General features: G+C 43.4%; 1 protein-coding gene across 1 annotated transcript in view; it reads left to right on the top strand.

Annotated features, from left to right (window-relative positions):
• The window catches only part of LOC138580988 (butyrophilin subfamily 2 member A1-like), a 226,456-nt gene that overhangs the window by 20,816 nt on the left and 182,111 nt on the right, over nt 1–23,529 (top strand). Inside the window, exons 2-3 of the mRNA XM_069651966.1 lie at nt 1,365–1,416; nt 1,529–1,897. Of these exons, the coding sequence (XP_069508067.1) occupies nt 1,365–1,416; nt 1,529–1,897 (421 nt within the window). The remainder of the gene's footprint in view (nt 1–1,364; nt 1,417–1,528; nt 1,898–23,529) is intronic.

The raw sequence follows: 23,529 nt of genomic DNA, 5'->3' as shown, positions 1-23,529 counted from the left end.
TGCCCAGAGCAATGCCAGAGGTCAAGATTTATTCTAAACCTTCCAGCCATCAACTCTTTTGTTTTGCTATTGTCACCCCAAGTGGGAAGGGTATGCCCAGACGTGGGTCCCTTGCCTGCTGGGCCTAGAGACCCAAGCTACTCCTCACTGATGACGCCCAACAAGGCTGAAACATGTCTGGGGATGCTTGTGGTCTCGTGCAGAAGGGATGTGACCTAGCAGTTCAGGCTGGACTACCCCTTTGGGGGTGGGACCAAGCCTGATTTGCATATGGTTTTTCCCCTTTTGTAATGGCTTGGCAGGCAAAGAACGATGGTCTGGAGGGTTGCCCAGAGCAATGCCAGAGGTCAAGATTTATTCTAAACCTTCCAGCCATCAACTCTTTTGTTTTGCTTTGTCACCCCGAGTGGGAAGGGTATGCCCAGACGTGGGTCCCTTGCCTGCTGGGCCTAGAGACCCAAGCTACTCCTCACTGATGATGCCCAACAAGGCTGAAACATGTCTGGGGATGCTTGTGGTCTCGTGCAAAAGGGATGTGACCTAGCAGTTCGGGCTGGACTACCCCTTTGGGGGTGGGACCAAGCCTGATTTGCATATGGTTTTTCCACTTCTGTAATGGCTTGGCAGGCGAAGAACGATGGTCTGGAGGGTTGCCCAGAGCTATGCCCATGGTTATGATTAATTCAAAACCTTCCAGCCATCACCTTTCTGTTTTGCTAAGGCTTTCATTGCACCTGCAAATCCTTCTGAGAAAATAAGTGGTTCCGACTGGCCCACTAAAATCAGATCCATCTATTTTGGATCTGCCAGCAGGCCTTGCAAGTCCGAATCATGAATACATTATTCAGATCAACCTGCGATTTCTGGCAAGCTAGTTGCTATTGCCAGAATAATGGGTATTGTTCACTTTTGCCAACTTTCCCCACTGAATAGGTACCCTTTTGCTCAGGGTTGTAGTAAATGCAGTTGCAAGTGGTCACTTAGAATGCAGCTGTGCATGGTGCGTGTGGTTGTGGTCAAGTGCCAGTTAATGCTGTGGACTGCAGGCAATTAGTATGAAATGAGTTGTGCGTTGCTATAATCGTTCTATCCACAGACTCAGTCCAAAGGTTGCACACCGATGCAGTTAACATATTTGCACAAGGTCTCAGTTAACAAACTTGCATGCAGATCCAATTAAGGCTGCTCTTCATGCCATTCCAGAGTTTGTACATTTGTATGAGGCCAAAGTTAATGCTATTGGAGGCATTATTACTTAACACCACTGCATGCCATGCAGTCACAGTTCATGCAGTCACAGTTCATGCAGTTGTACATTGCTTGACGGGTTTCATGAGCTGATTTATTTTCTTTCTCTTTACTAGATGGAGATGCTTTTTTGGGCTCTTCTCCTCCATGGCAGCCGTTTCCTGACAGGTGTGAGCACCTTACATTACTAACATTCAGGCTCCCCTACTTCTCTCAACCTCATTTCGCCCAACCAGATCCTCCTTACTACTCCTACTCAACATTTCTTTCTTCTTTCCAGCTGCCCCATCGGTGTCTGTCTCGTCCCCGATCCATCGTGCCAACCTTGGTGGTGATATCCTGCTCGGCTGCACCTTCACACGCGTGTCTCCATCCCACCCCAGCAGGCCCAGCATCCTTTGGTACCATTACTATGATGATGAGGTGCGACTGGTCCATCACCGCCGTGGCAGCCAGGAGGACAACGGCTCAGTTAAGCCCCAGGACCCATCGTACCGGGGACGGACGCTGATCCAGCATGGTCAGGTCCGACATGGCAATGCCTCGCTGTTACTCTCTGCGGTGAGGCTGGGTGATGTCGGGCTATATCGATGCATTGTCACAGAGTCTGGTGGCATGGAGTATGCAGAGAGTGTCCTGGAAGTTTACAGTAAGTACTCTTTCTCCTTCTGTCTGTCTCCGCCCTGTACTCCTCCTTTCTCTATGCTATTCATTCACATCCCTCCCCATCTTGCAGATAGCCAAAGAACCTATTGATTGATGCAGGTGTCCAGCCTTTTTTGATAAGCTCCGAGTTTGGACAGGCAATGTAACTGGGACAAAAGAAAATGAAGTAGTTAACATAGGATTGCATATTTTTGTCATGGGTGGGGGTGAAGGCAGCCCACCAGGTAAATTGTATTCCTGCATGGGTGGTCTAGGAACCAAGAGGCCCTGGAAATCCCTTTCAAAGGGGCCCCATATTACACATTTTGATAAGCCCCACCCCCTTTCCCGTAAGAACCTTTGGAAATAAAACCGGAAGAGGCCTATGATGCAGAGGCCCACTGGGAAATCTCCAGAGATCATTGTAGGCCAGTCCCTGCCTCTCCTGCCTCTCCTGCCTCGGTTACGACCTCAAATTAGGCAAATACTAAAACAAAATAGGACAGATAAGCAGGTGTCTGACATTTGTTGCCGCCTGAACTGTTGTTGCTGGGTTCTAAGCAGATGCGCCACGTTTGCATGGCGGAGGCATGGGTGATGTAATTAGCCTATGTCTTTAAATTATAGGGCTCTTACCCGTACAGTGGTGGAGGGGGCATCTCCCCGTATGGCTGCTGTGGTTTATTCTCTTACACAGTGGCTAGGGGGGTGGGATATGACCATCTCCTTCCCAACAATCCTTATAGATTGCCTAGGTTTTCAACGGACAGAAATGCAGGTGGTATCAATAGGGCTCAATAGAGCTAATTTGTTTAATTCTGCGGCTGCGACCCATTATTTATAGACCAACACGTAGGGGGTCCCTGATGCTGAAGTCTGGTCAAACACGCTGCAGAAAAAATGAAGTAAATCCGTGCATGGCAGGTGGCGTGTATTACGGAACCCCATGGAGTCCGCCTGCTATTTACTGGTGCGAAAAGCATGCAGAATTTATGGGGATTCCCAGCATTTGAAGCCGCGTGAAAATGCACGCAGGCACGAATGCTGGAGTATTTGTATGGTGTACAGGAAGGGAGCGGCGATAACGCAAGTTATATTCTTTGCCTCCTCTTCACCATGCCAATTGATGAAAATGGGGGGGGCGGGTAATGCCTTTCACTAACGTTACTCTGCTCCAATGCTCCAAAAATGAGCCCCCATGTCTCTCTGCCAACATCAAAATATTGGTGCAGGCAGAGACGGTGCCATCCCTACATGGAGCGGGGCAACGCACCAAACACATTTCCCATCTTTACTGTTTTGTGCAGTGAACGATACCCGGCATGCATGAAAAATGTTCTGCATATTGTTTTTGTAGGTATTTAAGCATCCTTGACTATTTCCTTTACCATTGAATTGATGCCAGTACTGTTTAACATGGTATTAACGTGCACCAAGTCTAGAATGCAAGAAGTGTCGCACAAGAAACCAAAGTAAAGGCCCAGAGCTGCAGGACTCCTGGTGCTGCAGCGAAAGTCAGTGAGGGCATGATGTGTATTTGAACAATGTTGGTCATACGGACCACGCCAGGCGCATCCTAGTCTGACTGGGCATTTTTGTATTTGTTTATTATTTGTATTGCGCACCAAATCCTGAGGTAACTGTGCGCTTGAAAAACGTAGAGGTTACAATATAGGCAGACAGATTTTGATCATCAACAGTAAGGACCCTGGTTACAGGTGGGTGAGATAATGAGATACAGGAGATAGTGCACAGAGGTAAACTAAAATAAACAAGGCAGAGCCGCAGCATAGATGGACAGTAATCGGCTAGACTAGTGAGTGCATTTTACTGAGGAGGCTTGTTACTCAGCCACATTTTTATGCTAGCTTTAAAGGTGAGGAAGGAGGGTTCCTGTCTGAGTTCCATCGTTTGGCAGCTTGAACAGGGAAGCTGGCTCTTCCGGCTGTTTTTAGATTGTATCTTGGAACCACCAAGTTGTGGGAGTGAGATGATCTGGTAGTGTGTGCGTGATGGCCAGGGTGCATAGTGTGATTCTGTCACGGATGGGTAGCAAGTTGACGCTGTGTCCGAGTGGAAATGTGACATGATCTGGGAAGACTTGAGTGCAGCTCGCAGAGAGTTATTCTGGAGTACCTGGAGTTTGTTTAGGTTGTATTCCGAGGAGCCCAGGAATAGTGTGTGGCAGTAGTCAAGTTTAGATAAAGCAAGTGCTCTAGCTAACGTTAAGCAGCTACTTGTAGATAGATAAGATTTGCAGATGTAGATCTATTTGTTAGTGTAGGCCATGGCGGACGCCACACTGTTGACCTGTTTCTTGAGAGAACGAGTTGAATCGAGGTAGACCCCCATTGTTTTTGATCTCTTTGGAGACATTGATTATATTGCTGTCAATGACGAAAGATGAGTATCTAGTGTCGAGTTTATTCAGACGTGCCAGAGGACCCACGATCATTAGCTCAGTCTTATCGTCATTGTGACAAAGGCTGTTGGTGGCCATCCAGACTTGGATTTCGAGATAGTTGTTGTTCAGCAGTTTGGAATCATGGTCGTAACAGCCAGTGCAGGGGATAAGGACTTGGGTGTCGTCTGCAGAGTTAGTGTAGACGACACCCAAGTTGTATAATGTGGGTGACACACAAGATCACTGAGGGACACCACACAATATCTGGGTAGTGTCTGCTGAAGCCGAGGGAGAGAAGGCTCTGGTGGTCTGGTTTGATAAGAAGGATTTAATCCAGTCGGATGCGTCAGTGCAGAGTGCTGCTGCTGTGATAAGGAGCTTTGTGAGAATTTGGTGGTCGACAAGGTCAAAGGCTGCAGATAAGTCGAGCAATAGGAGGATTGCAAGCTTGCCTTTGTCCTTCGCCTCGTCAATTTGGATCTTTATATCTAGGAGGGCTGTCTCAGTTCCATGTCTGGGTCTGAAACCGAAGTCCTAGGAGATCATTCTCCTTGAAGTGCTTCTGAATTTGCAGATAGGCCACGAGATCCAGAATTTTTAGAAGGAACGGGACAGTGGTAATGGGCCAGTAGTTTGTGGGCACATTAGGGTAGAGGTTGATAATTCATTTTTTTATTATTTCTTTTTTTATTAGAGGCATAGCCCAAGCTTACTTGAGGTTGTTGGGTACCTGCTTAGAAGAGAATAAGGAGTTTATCAAAGTGGTGATGACAGGGGCTAGGTTTTCTCCTCCATCTTTAATGATGGAGGCAGGGCCGATATCGCCTTGGCAGTGGGATGGGTTTAGGCTTTTTATGATGTCTTCAACTTCCTTAGGAGTTACTTGCGAGAAGGAGAAGGGGGTGCAAGGATGAGATGTTTTTTCTGGGTCAGGTGAATTCGCTGGGAGCCAGTGGTGAGGCTTGCCTTTTTAGCTTTGATCTTATTTTGGAGTAGGGTGATTTTATCTGCGAGGGCTTGCTGAATTTTAGTACACCATTCTGCGTTTTTGATGCAGTCTTGTTTGGGTGGTGCAGGGGATTCGAGCTCTTTTTAGGATGCTAAAGAGTTCCTTAGTACTGGATTTGGCATTCTGGAATTGTAGTCTTTTTTGGCTGACAGGATGGGCGCTTTGTAAATCGCAGATGCTGACATGAATGCAGGTTTGTTAGAGATGGAGGGTTCTTTACGCTAGGTGGATTCTGCTGATCTTTTTGTGTTTCTAGGAGTTTTTAGTTCGGGGCTGAACCACTTGTTGAGGTGGGCCAAGGGTTTGGCTTTCCTAAGTTTTTAAGTGGGGCCGCAATATCTAGAGCAGATTGAGAGTACTGTTGTAGAGGTCTACCAAGTTAAGAGGTTCAACATTATTGAACCGATACGGTATGGCAGAGGCAACACTGGTCAAGTGATATAAAAGGACACGATAAAGAAATATAACCATAAAACGGACAGCCAAGAAAACTGTGGGGGGAGAGAAGGGCAAGGCCAAGTGTGGACAAGGCAAACTAGTCTGAAAATGAGATTGCGAAATGATGGAAGTTTCTGGAGACGCCAAGTGCACGGTCCCAAGCTATACTTAACATGTACCAGTAATCCAGCGGGATTCAGGTAAAAGGAATCCCATGCTGTGACCCAAAATCATGAGCGACCGTCGGAGGAATGTAGTATGTTAAACGCATGCAAATCCCAGACCTGGTGTTGAGAATGATGTATAGGGATGAGACATACTGTGCAGAGTCAAAGCAGCCACCTTTTTAGAGCTGGACAAAAAAAAGCACACTAAAGGCAAAGGAACCAGCACAGTGACCAAATTGAAAGAATCCAAGCAATTCTAATGCTGCATTTGGGACCAAGTAGTTGCACTGAAAGGCAGCTGATGGTCATGCTGCTGCAGGGGCACCCACCTCACTAGGTGAAAGATATAAACATGCGTTTTAATCAAACCTTAAATATTTTACCTAGCTTAAAAAAAAGGGGGCTGTGCCTGGCTCTGGGCACCCATATGTTCCAGCCAATTTGGTGCATGGCCAGTAAGATTATGCAAATAATGATCCCATGAGAAAACATGTTTGTTTGCTCTGTCAGTATATGCCAGTATCCCCATGTACGAACATTCTCGTGTTGGCTTTACTTTCAATGTCAGTAAGATAATATCCTGCTGCAAGAAGAAAACTGGTTTAGTTTATTATTTTTAGTTTAGTGTATTATTTGTATGGCGCACCTTACCCTGGAGTATCAGGGCGCAGACAGACAAGGATATGCTCAATTTAGTTACAGATACATAGAAATCAGATGAAGGTACAGAGATGCGCTGAGCTTGATTACAGATATGATCGGCTAATTGCAAGTACAAGGAAACGGCAGGACGTGTAGACATAGACATCAGCAATATTACAGTAAGCAGATATGAACAGGGAGAGATCAAGGACAGGGGAGCAAGGAGCATGCTCCTGCATGGTCCTGTTTACGTAATATATAGTTATATACAGTTATGTACAATGTGACAAGTGGAATAGTTAGCTTTCATTGGCTCTCAGCCACCTAGTGAGGTTTTGTCTAAATTTTGCGAAAGGCTGAGGTTCTCTGACGTCATGGGGGAGGGAGTTCCATAACTGCGCAGCCTTCACCGGGAAGCTATTTCCTCCAATAGTGGCAAGTTTGAAACGTGGAACTTGGAGGCAGTTTGCGTTGGCTATTCTGGTAGGTCTGGAAGAAGTCCTTTTGCGTAATCTATCCATGAGGTAAGGTGGAGCTTTGTTATTGATACATTTGTGGGTGAGGGAAGCGATTTTGAGTTTAATTTTGTCTATGGTGGAGAGCCATTTGTATTCTCTTCTTGTAGAGGATATATGCTGATTTCTATTAATCTTGAGTGCTGCTCTCAAGGCATTGTTCTGGAGCACTTGAATTTTGTGGATGGTCTGTTTATTTGCTCCAATGTAAAGTCCATTACAATAGCCTAATTTGGATAGTATCAAGGCTCTGGCAGATGTAATGCAACTATCTGTGGAGAGGAATTGTTTGCTCGCTCTATAAGTTTGCATGTGTATGCTGTGGCAGAAGCTAGAGAGTTAACTTGTTTGGTAAAGTTCATGGTGGCGTCTAGGTAAAATCCTAAGGTTTTTACTTTGTGAGCTACTTTTATATTGTTCCCATCGATAATGAAGTTGTCGTAATCAGGGCTGAGTTGGATATATAGGTAGTGGTGCCCAGGATGATAAGCTCAGTTTTATCATCGTTCAGGCATAAGCCGTGTGTGGCCATCCATGCCTGAACGATGCTATAGATCCTGTTCACTAGGGCCAGGTCCTTGGCGTAGTCTCCTGAGAGCGGGAGGAGGATCTGGGTATCGTCTGCGTAGTTGGTGTAGGCGATACCCAGATGATCCATCTCATCAAAGAGGCTTTGTGAAGACATTGTAGAGTGTGGGTGACACACAAGACCCTTGTGGCACTCCGCATGTTATGGGAATTGGATCTGCTGAGGCTGGTGGAGCGAAGACTCTCATGGTCCGATTACTCAGGAATGACTTGATCCAAATTATGGCCTCTTTTGAGAAGTGGGCTGCCGAGTCGAGGTGACTACAGAGGACTGTGTGATCCACTAAGTCGAATGCCGCTGATAGGTCTAGGAGGAGAAGTAGGGCCGCTTGGCCATTGTCTCTGTCTCGGTCCCATGTTGCGGGCGGAATCCTGATTGACGGGTTCCAAGTAGGTGGTTAGACTCTAGGAAGTTTTGAATTTGCAGGTAGGCTACTTTATCTAAAATTTTTAGAAGAAAGGGCACAGTCGTGATGGGCCTGAAGTTAGTCGGAATGGCAGGGTCAAGGGTTTGCTTCTTTAGGAGTGGCAGTACCCAGGACTCTTTTAGGTTGATCGGTACTGAACCTGAGGTAAAGGAGGAGTTGATTAGTTTGGTTATAAATGGCGATAGTTCTCTCGCAGCATCCTTGATGAGTTGTGCTGGGCATTGGTCGCCTTTGCAGTTGGACGGTTTAAGTCCCAGGATGACTTTTTCTACCTCTATGATCGATACCTTAGTAAAGCAGAATCGGGCTCCCAACTTGGGCTGTGGCGGTGGCGCTGAGCTCTGCGGGATGTGTGGTGTTAGTGATGCCTTCTTGATGGCAATTTTGGTTTGTAGATTTGCTACTTTGTTTGTTAAAGCAAGTTGTATGCTAGAGCACCATTTTTTATCCTTGGTACAGTTTTCTTGGGGTACAGCGGGTGTTTCTAATTCTTTCAGAATGCTGAACAGTTCTTTGACACTAGATTTTGAGTTGGATATTCTAGTATTGTAGGTTTCTTGTTTGGATAATAGTATTTCTTTCTTGTATTGGGAGGAGGCTTTGGAGAGGTTGAGTTTATTTTGACTGATGGGGAAAGTCTCCAAATAGTTTCAAGTTTTCTTTTGGCCAGCCTGAGATTTTTTAGATGGGGCGTGAACCAAGAATTGAGGTGCTTTTTTGGTTTGCTATTTCTTAGTTTGAACGGGGCTATGTGATCCAGGGCTGAGGTCATGGCTGCATTATAATGTTCAACTAACAGATTAGGGTCAATGCTGTCAGGTAGTGAGTTCAATTTAGGTATTATAACGGGCATCAGATTTTCTGCTGTCATTAGTTTTTTATTTCTCGTTGGCAGAGGTGGCGCGGGTGAGGACTGGGCAGTGGCCCGGTTGGTTGTCACTGTGAATAATAGAAGGTGGTGGTCAGTCCAGATATGCGGTACAGAATCCATAATATTTACTTTGCAATTATGTTCTGCTATCCAATCAAGGATGCGACCTTTGTTGTGGGTGGGTAATTCAACTTTTTGGGACAATCCCAGCTCTTTCAAGGTCAGAGCAATCGCTGTCGATTGGGTGTCCTTATTATAGCCTAGATTAAAGTCTCATAGCACTATTGTTTGGGATGTATTATTTAGGTTATTGGACAGGGATGTCGAGATGTCCTCAGTGAAGGTTCCGATAGGACCTGGTGGTCTGTAGATGAGGATGATGTTTAGGGTTTGGGACTTGGCGATGGCTATTTTGACCGTGAGGCATTCACAGGATTGCATATTGGTAGTAGTGATGATTCTCATGTCCAGGCTAGTTTTAGCTATGATTGCGAGACCTCCACCTCGGAAGGTAAGTCTGTCCGTGCGTAGGATTGTATAGTTGTCTGGGACTGCTAGTGATAAGGCTGGGCCATCCGCATCATGTAGCCAGGATTCTGAGATGGCCAAAAAGTCTAGGTTGTCTGTGGCAATGATATCTGAGATCTCTGTGGCGTGTGCGACCAGCGACCTGGTGTTTATAAGTGCACCTTTGAGATATGGTTTGTGGTCTGCTAAGTTAGAGCAGGTGGTGTTATGACTACCTTTGGTTGTCTGTTTGGAATTGTTTATTCTGGGTCTGTTGGGCTTGGGCTGTTTCCTGGTGGGTTCTGCAATACCCTTCAAAGGTGACTGTATTTTATTTTGGAATTTTAGTAGTTCAGCTTTCTTGGCTGGTGGCTCATGCAGTTTGGACAGGCGAGCACGTAGTCTTAGGTTTCTGTCTGTAGTGTTGCATAGCCTTTGTAGAGTGGTGCTATCTGGATAGTGGGTCATTTTAAGTCCAGTATTGGGTTGTTGTGTGTTGAGCATGATAGGGCAGGTGCGATGGGTGGAATAGGACGTGGTGCGAAGACTCAGAGTGTTAACTTTGGTGCTTATTTTAAGTGGTTGTATTCCTAATGTGATGAGGAGGGCGATATACAATGGTAGCCAGGGTGACCTGTAGGCAAGACCCAGGGAATACATGCTAAGTGGCTGAGTAATAGTCAGTTAGGTGCAGTTTCAATGGCAATTGAGGTGGCTAAGACTAGGCAGGCTAGATGCAACTATCAGGCTAGGTACAATTTCAGTAGCAATTTGAAGTGGTCAAGAACAGGCAGGCTAGATGCAGCTGTCATGCTAGGAACAGTGCCGAGGCACAAGGGCACAATGCAAGTCAAGTGTGGTCTATTAGCGACCATGGGGCACAATGCAGATCAAATGTGGTCTATTAGCGACAATAGGGCACAATGCAAGTCAAATGTGGTCTATTAGCGACCATAGGGCACAATGCAAGTCAAATGTGGTCTATTAGCGACCATAGGGCACAGTACAGAGTAGGTGTGGCCTATTAGCGACCATGGGGCACAATGCAAGTCAAATGTGGTCTATTAGCGACCATTGGGCACAGTACAGAGCAAGTGTGGTCTATTAGCGACCATGGGGCACAATGCAGATCAAATGTGGTCTATTAGCGACCATGGGGCACAATGCAGATCAAATGTGGTCTATTAGCGACTATAGGGCACAATGCAAGTCAAATGTGGTCTATTAGCGACCATTGTATGGGTGTGAGCCCAGTAGTAGTGTGTCAGAGAGCGGGTCTGTAGTGCACGAGCCGGCAAGTTGAGGTACATGTACTGTTTCTACATGTGGCAGTGGTAAACAGGCTGGATGCCGTATGCTAGAGGGGGCCCATATGGGTGCCCAAGCACTCTAGGAAAGAGAAAAAAAAACAGGCAAGTGGCTGGAAACTGGAGTACAACTAGTGGAGGCATATGGCCTACCTTGCGTCTGGCAAGGTATGGTTATTGCTGGCTGAACAACTGTTTACCCTACTTCTGCACCACCATGTAAGAATACTCTTCAAGTTGACTTTTCCCCTCAACACCAGTAAAATATGCAATGCTACGTTAAGGAAACATTTCCTTGTTCAGCTGCACAAATACGTCCAGCGGCCTTGTAAGATCACGCATCAGTGGTCTTGTCTCTTATGTGAGTACAAAATGCCACGCTTTCGAAAATGACCAGCATGCCTGCCTCCGTGCGCTACAAACTCCATACACCCCTCATGTAATAACAAAAATGACAAACATGTAAGAAAACATGTTCCAATGCTCTTTGCCCTTGCCCCAACCTTGCATGCACACATTCATACTCAGTCAGCCACCACTCAACTGCCCAGTGGCGGCTCGTGAATATTTTTAATTGAAGGGGATTACATATTTCCCACAAATATGCCAGAGTGAGCCCAAACCATCCAAAGTAGATTTGGAGGTGTTGGGTGTTTTGCCTCCCAAGTTAAATGTTTGAATAATGGTTTAAAAGGGTTAATTACAGCACACTGTTTGCAAGAAAGTGGGTAAAACGCCAGAGCGTTTGCAACTGGTTTTGTAGGGTAACTGAAATCCAATAGATGCATGACGCCAACTGTGTACAGAAGTATTAATGCTTTAATTATTGTAATGCTTTGCCATTAAAAATGCAGTGTCTCAAAAAGAAAACCTGTCCAAAATCGCTGCACAATGGAGGTCAGTCTAGATACGTAATAACACTAAGTTTTGCTGTAGCCTTGATGATGCTCATGTCATGTCACACTAAGAAATGGCTGGACTGGCAGCACTCAAAAGCTAGTCTAACCACTAACACATTATGCCTACATTATCATGGACGCGAATTAGAATTACTGTCCCTTGATATGTCCCCTATCCCCCCCCACTCCCCAACCTCTGAAATCCACTCCTCAGTCCAGCATTAAACACACGTTTACACACTATACACACACACACACACACACACACACACACACACATCCCCCCCCCCCCGCAGGCTTAAAAGGAGGCTAGTAGAAGGATTTCAAGATTGGTAATGATGATGATTTATCGGTTTATTTTTCAGACCACCCCCTTGCTTTGGGTATATGTTGGGGAAGTCGGACAGAAACATTTGAATGCTTTGGGGAAATTTGGATTTCAGACCCCCCTCACTGAAATGCCTGCTGGGGTCAGCTGGAAAACACAGATTACCCAATTAATTTATAGGCTATAGTTTTCAACACACATTGTGAAGTAAGCATTGTTAATTTTGAATTTTAACACATTTCACCCCATGGTGTTCTGCCAAATGGGGAATTAATCAAAATAATGTTTTTGGTAACATAGGCTAAGGATCTACAGTTTGCTCCCCCACCCACTATAAAGGGAAAGGATTCAAGGCAAGCAGACTCCACTACCTGTTGGTTTCCCAGTTCTCAGTTCCACTTACAGTGCAAGCCTCTGTTTAAGGTTCAGGAAAGCCAGCTGCATCTCAGGGTACTCTTGAAAGATAGGGCAGGGGCCGGGTCACTACACTCTCAAAGATGGCCTCCCCTCTCCACCATAGGACCCAGTCAGCTTTGAGGCCTTCCTAGAGATAGATGGCTCCACCCAGATGCACTCTCAGAAATCTCCTCTGGTGTCTCCTTACAGCTGTCAGATGGTAGGTTTCAACAATCTTCCTGATGGTCTGTCTCTTCTCCCTGTCCTCCTGTCTTTCTCCCTTTTTCTGTGTCGCCTGCCTGTCCTAGTGCAACCCCTCTTATATAGCACCAATTTTACAATCTTGAGGAGGTACCCTGCAATAATTCTTGCCACTAGGATTGGACAATTACCCTTCCTGCTCCTCCCAAACCCAGCCTCCAAGTCAGGTTTGGTTTACGGGTCTGAAGCAACATAATGCAATTCCCATTTGTCGTCCTCCTTTGTTCTCCTTTCAACGTTTTGGCAAAAAACGATCAAAACTTCATAATTTTACTATCAACTACCAGACTAAACACATTTTCTATTTCAGCTAATCATGGGGAATTAGATAAGCCGACCACCAAATCTGTATCCTGTAGCATGGCCATGTGACATCTTTCTGACGTTTCCATAAAAAGCACAACAGTTATTAATATGTAAGTTATTAAGCATATCCCTAATTTCATATTCCACCCGCTCACCAACTCTCACATTTGGAACATGTTCAGATCAGCCAGAAACCTAGTTTAACTGGCCATTACAGTTCCCAGAGTCACAGGAAGTTGGATTTCATATCCCCAAAATCGCCTGCAAATTATATAAAAATGGTACATAGATGAAATCCATCCGCCTTATGATGGCTGAGAAAAAGGCCTAAATGATAAGTCCTTTTTAATTGTGAATCTTCATGTGGGCCAAATGACCCTGACTCCTGCCTTCTGGCCATTTGTTTTCAATGGATCGGCCTGTGCACACTTTTTTTTTAATCAATCTCCTTTGTGTTGGAAGCTTTCTCTTTGAAGTGGGTGCCCCCGTTGTCAGACCTATTAGTCGTGCTACAGCCGAGGGTGACTTTTCTTGAAGTCAATGCTTTCAGAGCCAGCAGGTCTGGCAAACACTGAATTGCAACACCTTTAGCAGGAATTGTTATTGCGGTTGGTCTTTAGATGGGAGTTGTAACATCCAGGTTGAGAGTGGGACTTTTCCTTGTGACGTTTTGCTCACAGCCAGCAAAAAGGGTCTGCCTTGGGCTTACATTTTCCATGTAAACAAATTGGCTCTTCAAATGTCACTGGAGTTTTGTAGGTGAAACATAATATACATTGCTTTTGGTCAACCTGCACATTGTTTTCTTTCACTGACATTTTTCTGTGAGCAGTGCTATTTTTCACTTTTTAAAAATGTTTTTATTAATGTTTTTTGTTTTTTATTTTTTATGGTTTATTACAAACCTTTTTAAATACATTTTCACACTATACATCATATCTCAAACTCATAATAAGAGTCAAAAAGGAGTACTATACCAAACTAGTTTGTAAACTAACTTAATATGTCCCTAACCGCTTAAACATAAAACGCAGTTGTGTAGGAATTTTCCTATGGATAATTATTTTACAATTCCTATTCTAACGTCTGAAGACGGGAAAGCAGCTCTCCTAGAAAAAATGTTAGAGCTATAGTTCATTTTCTGTTGGTCTCGTCAAACATTAGCTGCCACCAATCCTCCACACTTATCATTGGGCTCTTCATCATGAAACTTCCAAGATGAGTCGTTCTCTCATGATGTAGAGCTGGGCAAAATAACGTAAGATGTTTCAATGTTTCTTCAGTGGAATTGCAAAGTCTGCAAAGGTCAATAGTTTCTTTATCTTCTGACCAAGTGCTTGTTCTTTCTTTAGTTTTGAACAGGTTTAAGCAGAACTTCATATAACTTCTTCTGCGATGCAGGTTTTCCAATAGCTTTGAATTTCGTTAAAAGCTCTTTTTTTCACATGGGACATTTTTCATAATGTTATGAGCTTTTCTTTGGTTACAAGTCGCACACCAATCTCGTTTCCATAAAAATATTTTGCCATGCTCAGGGTTAGTTTGTAAAATGTCGAGTTCAATTAATATATCTCTACATCGGTTTGCCCATAAGGCGAAAACAGAGTTCTCATTGCCATTTCCCGAATTTTGCAAGATCTTAAATTGTGGAAGTGTCTCCTTCATGATCATTTTCCGGTACAGGGAGAGCGTGTTCCAACATACCCGTGCGATGATGGATATTAAGCTAAGTTTGTGGCGAATGCAGGCTGTGGGTGTTCCTCTGGGTAGACCCAGCACCATGGACCACAAAATATTTTCAAGGGAGCTCCATAGGTTCTGTGAACAGCCCAAAGCACATTCTGCACCAAAAATTAGGGCGGGAACCACCTTTTGCCTATAGAAGGCCAGGACCGGCATCAATGAATATTTTCTGTATCTTTTGTTCAATACGGATGCCTGAATTGCCAATTGATGGCATTTCTTTTTTTTGGTCCCTTCAACCCAAGGGGCATCTTTTATGTTGGAGTTCATCTGCATCCCCAGGTATCGAGTATTCATCGTGTTTTTCAATGGGATTTTGTCCAAGTGCCAGCGGAAGTTTGGCTGATGACGTTGTTTAGAGCCACACAAGTCTTCAAGTACTAGTATTTCCTATTTTGATGTGTTGATACACATGCCATTTGCTGTAACATATTTCCCAAGAGCATTCAGTTTTCTCAGGAGTCCATAGAAGTTGAATCTAGCAAAATTAAGTCATCGGCATAAAGAAGATGACATATATGGGATCCATTGATTTTAGGTGAAAAAGATGCAGTATTTTCAATGGTCTGATCAATATCGGAAAAAAATGGATTGAAAATAATGGAGGCAAGAGGACATCCTTGCTTTACTCCGCACTGTGTTCGAATGGGACCTGAAAGTCTACCAGAACGGTCTAATCTAATCCTGATTTCCGTATTAGTATGAAGTTCTTTTATGGCCAAGAAAAGACTTGAAGGACAATTCCACTTAATCAATTTTGACCATAATATCTCACGATCGATACTGTCAAATGCGTGTGATAAATCAATTATAGCAAGATAAATCTTACTTTTTGTTCTTATAGCGTCCATCTTCATGATGTTGACAATCTGGAGATTCAGGCTGCACCCTACTCCCTTAAAAAATTCTGTTTGTCTGTGGTCGATATGCATGTTGATGGTGCTCCATGCTAGAAGCTAACGTTGCAGTAGGGTTGCATAGACCTTACTCAAAATGTCCAATAGTGCAATGGGGCGGTAATCCTTTGGATCTGCCCTGTTGCCCTTTTTAAAGACTGGGACAATAATTTCACTTTGGAGTTGCACACACGATTGTGATGTTCTTGAAAAGGGAATAGCATAAGTCCGCCCAGGCCTGTGGATTTTCTTTTAATGTGAAATTGGTTAAGCCGTCAGGGCCAGGAGCACGTGACGTGCTTATTTTATTGATGGTTTCCAAAATGTTGCTTCTCTCAAATGTCAAGTCCCAGGTATCTGGAGCAGAGGATCTGCAAAGTTCCCTTTCTTCTTGTAGAGCTGATTGTAGTGCATCAAACCGTCGTTCAGTCACCATATTTGTTTGAAGCGCAACCTGAGGGCCATGTTGTTCGTTAATCAGACCCCAGAACTCACGGGTATGGTTGTTTCTCATTTTAGACAACCTTAATTCAGCATCTTGCTGCAACAGGATCCCTCTGTGATTTGAGCCAATTTTTATACAATTGGTTTATAGATTTTAATTTTGGCTACATCTTGACTTGTGTGCAATTTACCACACGCTCTGATGTCTGATCTCATCTTTTGCTTTTGTTTCATGACATCAAGATCGAATGTGTGTTTTGGGGTGAATACATTATTTTTCAAACCCTGCTTTTTGTCCATAAAGCTCACAAGTAAATGCTGGTATTCAAGTTGGCAGTACTCGTCCTGGTAGGCATTGTTGATTGTCTTGATGTCATGCTCAGTCAGTCTCAGTCTGATTCTACTCGATTCAACAGCTATTTCATGTCTCCACTGACAAGCAGTGTTGTTCTCTAAGCCAGACATACATAGCATTAACACATGTTTTTATTTGCAGACACATGTGCAGGCCGTTTTTGTTTTCAATGTTTACAAATCCTGTTTTCCATGTGACAGAATTCTTTGATTCCTCCTTTCTTTGTAAATTAAAATGCTACTTATCAATTGGTAATGAAAGGTAGGCCCCTAACCGTATGGCTCTTTAATTGTAATTGAAAAACAACCAAGTCCAGGCTGTTTTTGTTTGTGTTTTAAAATCTTGCTATTCATGTGAAAGGGAAGTCTGGGGCCTTCAAATGCACCCCACAGTGTGTTAGAACAATTATAATTTCCCCCAAAATATTTGTGTTTCTTTTTGTCTGAATCGGTCACCCTGAGGGACTCCTTTGCAGGCAGGTCTCCGGCTCCATGCTGCAGGAGCCCACTCTAGTTCCTGTCATGCGCAGAGCAGTGGAGCCTGAGACCCCCATCCTTGTCCTGGTGGGCACACTTCTGACTTCAAAAAGACATTTCCTTTTTACATCAGAGGCCCCACAAGGACATGACCAGGGAGCGCATACCATGAGGGCTGCAGGGGCCCTGCTGCACCAATGGTCTACCGTATGCTCTGTGGTCTTTCTATGACAATTTTTTATTGCTTATTAACCTTAATTTCTTCCATTCATTGTCTAGATTTTAATATTCTCCCCAATCTGACCTTCTGATGTTTTGTCCTCTGACAGTTTCTACTTTAGTTTAGAATTTTTAACTATTCCCTTTGCCTTCATACATATTAAAGGTCAGGTTTTTGATTTTTCACTTTTGCTAATCTTCTAGTTGCTGATTCTATTTACCCACTTTTTATTCCTTCTGCTGACCATTGTACTCCTACTACCTCCTTCATTGGCCCATCTCCAACCACTACTTTCTGCCATGTGCAAGCAGTAATTACTTCTGCTTTTTTTTTTCTTTGATTTTCTTCACCTGTTGATTCTTTATGTACAGACATCGACTTGGCTTTCATTAAGTTTCATTCAGCTATTCTTCCATCCCTGGATTCTCTGTATCCCTTCTGCATTCAAACCAAAAGGTAAACCCTGTGCCCATGGTTGACTGTTCCTTTAAAATTAAGGATATTAGGGATCCAACTCTTCAAAGCTGAGCATCGATAGTTGAAAATAGAAGTACAGCTATGAATCTTTTCCTGCTCTTCTCCATTCCTACCCTTCTCTTAAAGGTGCTAAGGCTAATTATTTTCACACACTTATTCAGACACTGTCCCGTTGTCCAAAACAATATTTTTTAGGTCCTAAATTACTTGATTATCCCTTATCCGATCCCTCTGCCATCTCCACACTTACAACTGAGGATTTCACTAACCTTTATCTGTCATAAATTGGTAATTAGACTTTCTTTAAACCATGATGTCCAACCAGTCTCTGTGGTCAATTATCCAACATGTTCTACTTTCTTTCTATCACCCTCTTTTCTCTTTCAAACCATTGTGAGTGTGATGTCATTTTCTCATCCTACTGCAGCTCCCGCTGACCCTCTTCCTGCTTCTTTAATTAAACCACTTTGTTGCTTTTGTTTCTGGCCTTTTTAAAAAAATGTTTTTTCATGGTTTTGAATTAAACCGTATAGAAATGTACACAATCCACAAAATAGCATACACATTCTGTTAGGATAGAGTGAGCAAAGGTAAAGCCGGTCCAACATATATCAATGTAAAATACAGATGCAAATAGAAAAAGGCAATTTGTATTTGTAAACACAGATGCCACACATATCAAAATAAAATTCTGTATATCGTCTTGAAAAGCTTATACCCTGAAATCTCCCTCCTACCACAAACACCCAGTCCTATCACATCTGTGATATTCCCAAGTATATACCTGGGCTCCTAAATCTCTACAAAACATCTAACTGAATATCATCAATAAGGTGAGTTTGTACATATAAAAGTACTATCATATAATGTCTGTTGTAGACGTCCTTAAAGAATCCCATAGGCTCAATAGACATTGTGCTAAGTGTACAATATCCCCCAATTAATTAAACACTTCTTTAAAAAAAATTCCACTAATGCAACGATCAACAAAAGATGACTCCCGTTCAATAGCCTCTCCCACACATTGGGAGAAAAAACTGCGTAAATAGAATGCTCGAACTTAGCCAAAAATAAAATTCTCCTTTGAAAAAAAAAAATGGGCATGCCATTACTAAATGATGATGGAGGGATTCCAGGCAGTCCTGTTTGAACAATCTACATGTACGCTTATTTCTTACAAGGCCTATATGCAGACCTATAACTTCCAAAGTGTGTAAGCAGTTCAATCTGAATTTTAAATACCACAAACTAATATTGGGGGATGGAAATGTAAGCAAATAAGGCTTTAAGGACTTAGAACAACTAAGAAAAATGTGTGCGTCCTTATAAGATTTTCCTTTAGAGAGAGACTGAAGATATTCAATTTTATCCCAAGCTATCAACTTTGTTTTTATAACTGTTTTTGAGGAGCAGACAGAAATGCCGGCTTCACTCAGAAAACATTCACGTGATCTCATTAATTCAGTTAGGTTTTCGTCATTCCCTGTTCGAAAAACATTGGCCACTTAAGCAAATAAGGAATCATCTGTCCCCACCATGATCTTAAAGAGCTCCAGTTTCTGTTCTAACTGCCTGTTTCTATCTTTCTTTATCATCTGGTCAATTTCCTTCATTGTTTAAAGTAACCCCCCTAATTGCTGTGCTCAAAAGGACTTGCCTGGGACCAGCTTAGCCTTCACATTTTCACCCGGTTTCTCTCCTTCCTTACTTGTTCGAATTGCGTGGACGCCTAGTTTACTCACAACGTGGTACTGAACTGAAAATGCATAATCTGTACGCCAAACTAATTTCTGTCCGGGCTTCTCAAGCAAAACTGCTCTCATGTCTGTTTTCAATTCTCTATGCACACCATCTTGTGCTTTTATCTATTTTAGTTTTGCTTTATCTCAGTGCTGCGTTTGACACAGTTGATCATCCCTCCTTGTTTTCCAGTTTTTTATCCGTGGGGTTCTGTTACTGCCCTTCTGTTTTTTCAATGGTTCATTTGTTATTTCATAGAAGGCTTCGTCGTTAAAATTGTTTCCTCTTTCATCTGATAGTTCTTAGGGTTTGGTTCCAGGTCCACTCTTATTGACACTTTATAGATCATCCGTGGCTTCTTTAATTTCACTTCATGGTTTCCAGGTTCACCTCTGTGCTGATGACACGCAAATTAAGCTTTCTTTCTCTTCTTTCAGATTCTATGTCTTTCGTCTTGCCTTTCTGATGTTAAATCTTTGTCACCTCATTTCGTTTCTTACTGAAGAAAAAAAAATGTGACTCTTTCCAGCTTCTCTGATTTCCTTTCCTCTATTCCAGCTTCCAATTGGTGGTCATCAATTGCGTAATTTAGGTTTTAATTCCTTTTTCATTTCATGCCCAAATTGCTGCTTGTAATTGTAAGTGCAATTTTGCAGTTTTCATCTTTGTAATGTTAGGTAAATTAATCATTTTGTTAACTTTTGCTTCTACCAATGTTTTGTTGCAAATTATTGTAATCCGTCTTCACATATGTACGTCTCCCTAATTACGTAAACTCTCTATTCTTAATCCTGCATTCTCTGAGATCTTTATTTTGTTTATCTTTTTCTTCTGATTGCCTCTACTTACGTGGCCGCTCTTCATTGGTTCTTAGTTAAACAGCGATTTATCCATTTCTTTGTTTAGTTTTCAAAAGTATTCACTTTTTGGCCCTGTTACATCCTTGATCTTTACCATCTCTTTATCACACTACAGAGATTTGTTCTGCTTCTCAGTATCTTCTTTCTGTCGCATGACGACCCTGTGCACCTTCCCACTTCTGCTAGTTTCAGCTTCTAGCCCCTAAATTGTGGAAATGTCTACCTCTGGATCTTTGTTCACGCTCTTCTTTAGTTCAGTGTACAAGTCTTCAATCCCATCTACTAAACATTTTTGTGTACAATGCTGTTCTTGTTTTATTTGAGCTAGTTGCTTGCTTTTGTCATTCATTAATATTGTACCTTTTAAATTTTGTTGTTCAGCGCTTTGGATAAAAGCGTTATAAGAATTGTAATAAACAAATGGTCATCTTAGTGTGGCTGCAAGAAGCCCCTGAAAGAACTGCAGATGACATCTGCGTGAGCCTCCTTTGTCTGACTAATCAGGGATGAATTACCCTCTGAACATAAAGCCTAGTTCGGGCAAATACACTTGTCAAAATATTGATGGGATCCACCCAGGGCCCACCCTTCACCTGCTTCCTCATTCTGGCAATACTGTCTACTCTCTGGCTGCGTAATACCCCAAAGCTGGATTCAAATTTCCTTGGAATGTGGGCATAGGTCTTTTCTGTTTTTGTGATTCAGAAAGCACTAATTTGCCACTCTGCTGAGTGGTCGCCGTCTCCTGTAGCTGGTTGCCAGGGTAAGGCACCAGGGTAACCTGAAGTATTCAAAAGATTAAATGACTTTGCTGTGAACCCTGCGATTAAATAGCTGTCTTCTGACTGAACCTACATCAGGAAAACCCAAATTAACTTGGAGGAGGGATTTTGAAGTCGATCGTTTATCTCGTCCTTGTCCAATAACTATAGCGCTTTAATACCTAACTCCAGCATCTCTGTTGAAAAGAACCTCCAACTGTTATGTATACACGACAACAAGGAATGCATCTGAATCTATGGTGTTAGCTGGCAGTAATTTGCTTGAGGCCCATTTGGTTGAATTTCTGGGCCTTGGCATGCCATTACAAATGGATCTATACAACACAAGGGCCCGGGCAACCCATTCCTGATGGTTCTCTCCCAGAATTAAGGCACATGAAAGCTCACACATGAGTTGTGGGTATGCACATTTCCACAGAGGAGCACCCACATTTTAGTACCATTGATTAAAAGCAGAATTTTAGGATGTCATCTGAGTGCAGTCAAAGAGCATTTTGAAAGATGTCACTCAATATTCAATATGCCTCCTCGTGGTTGGGGATGTGTATTTGGTGGTTTGAGGGACGCTAACCCTCCAAATACCTTAATAAAACATTGGAATATAGCACTGTAGAAGGATACATAACCCATAAGTCTGTACACTACACAGTGCCCTCCCCCACATGCCTGCCCGCAGAGATTCATAAGTATTGCCGAAACTGGCTGTAAAATCCCACAATAAACAAGGGTGTGTAGATTACATGTAAAATAATGTTTTAAATCACATTCCGTAAACCTAATCAAAGGGAATGTGATTGAAATATCAGCAGGGATTACAGGCATAGCATTTCCTCCGTTGCTGTAAGAGAAATGCTGGCCAACGAAGAGCATACACTTTCCAGGATTCTGTAACTTGTAACAGTTTAGGTTTTCCTTCCCCATTGTTTCAAGACAAGACTCCTATGTTCTATAGTTATGGGTTTTAACTGCAGCCTTTTTACCTATAACAATGTTGTAAAATCTCACCTGAGCACTCTATCTACCATGCCCTAATAATTACATTACCTTCTCTGTTACTTTATTCCACTCTCTAGCTCTCCACTCACACACTTTGACACTCTGTATACAGAAGATTTAGAAAAGAATGAAGCATTATTACCTACACCACCAGGCAATATGACCTCGTATCTGCCTAAAAGCGTGACTTATGGACCCAAGTCAAGCGGGCACAGGTAATGGGTGGACGATGTGTAACCCCAGAAACCTCTGCCTTTGGCCATTTCCTTTGCCTTGGAAATGAAAAATGGACTTCATTTCCCAGGCTGCTGAGGAAGTGAAATCCTTTCTTCATTTTCACAGTATGGAGGTGGAGACACAGGGGGAGCGAGGATGAGGGCAGATGTTCCAGAGATTCCAGGTGAGAGAGGAGTGGCCGTCGATACGGGTGATGGCACCACTGCTGCAAAAAAGGTAAGTGTTGGAGAAGGGCGGGCACACCGAACAAAGAGTGCTGGGTAGAAGGTTGCAATCCTGAATGGCATCAGGATTTTTAGTTGCACTCGCAAATTTTGCCACAAGCGGTGGCTCCTGATTGGCTGCCACGATTCCAACATTCTACTCTGGGTGCTAATTGATCATTTAATATGCTATTATTTTTTTGCCCAGAATTATGTTTTATTTGCTTGTGTATTTTCTTCTGTTGACAAATTAAGTTGTCCTCGCCTCACATCTACATGTTTGTCAACAGCAATTATTTCCGATATCCCTCGGTATGAAATAAGCCATTCAAATTGTGCATACTTGAGTAGGGTCAGGTTTGGACCTGCTCAAAGAAAAACATGGAAATGTCAGCCATTAAAAGCATGGCCATTGCATCCAAGGTGGCTGGTGAGGCAGGAGCATTTGACAGCAGGTACAAAGTGATGTAAAACACCAACCCAAACCCTTTTATCCTTCACTCTTTTCTAATGGCTATGGCCAGTGGTTCTATTGGAAAAAGTGAACAACAATGGGTAAAGAGGACACTCCTTTCGTGTACCAACACCACGCCTAGTGGGAGCATTCTGCCTGCCTGCCATTGCAACGGAACCAGCATTTTCCACCCATCAGACAAGGTGAGGAGCCACAGCAAGGGGGGTCCATCTGAACTATATCTGCACAGGGGGGTCCACCTGAACTGCGAGCCCCCCTCAGTTCACCCCCACCCCATTTCTCTGCACTAGTGTAGCGGCCACAGCTGCAGTCATGGAGGATGTCCCCCCCCCCCTTTTACCATTGCACACATCTCCCATGCTGGCTAAACCCAGGAGGAAAGTATTCACACTCAAATGCAAACTGGGGGAGTTGCCCGTCCTACCCCATATTTAAGGCAGCCCCAAGGCACAATCCCAAAGCCCTATCATGATCACGGACGATGCATACACCTAATAAAGTAGATGACCTCTTCTTGGGAAGCTTGATGGATAACTGTGACAGCAAAACTACCAGTAGTACTACTGAGGACATTATTCTTCCCAGTATTCCACTCCCTAGCCCCTCACCCCCCAGTGACATCAAAAAGGGGGTCCACAGAACTTTGGCTTATCCCATAAGGGACGG

This window comes from Ambystoma mexicanum, chromosome 3p (assembly GCF_040938575.1).
Source record: "Ambystoma mexicanum isolate Mex_15411 chromosome 3p, UKY_AmexF1_1, whole genome shotgun sequence".
Classification (NCBI taxonomy): domain Eukaryota; kingdom Metazoa; phylum Chordata; class Amphibia; order Caudata; family Ambystomatidae; genus Ambystoma; species Ambystoma mexicanum.
Note: the sequence above shows the minus strand (reverse complement) of the source record. Positions and strands in the feature narration are given on the sequence as shown.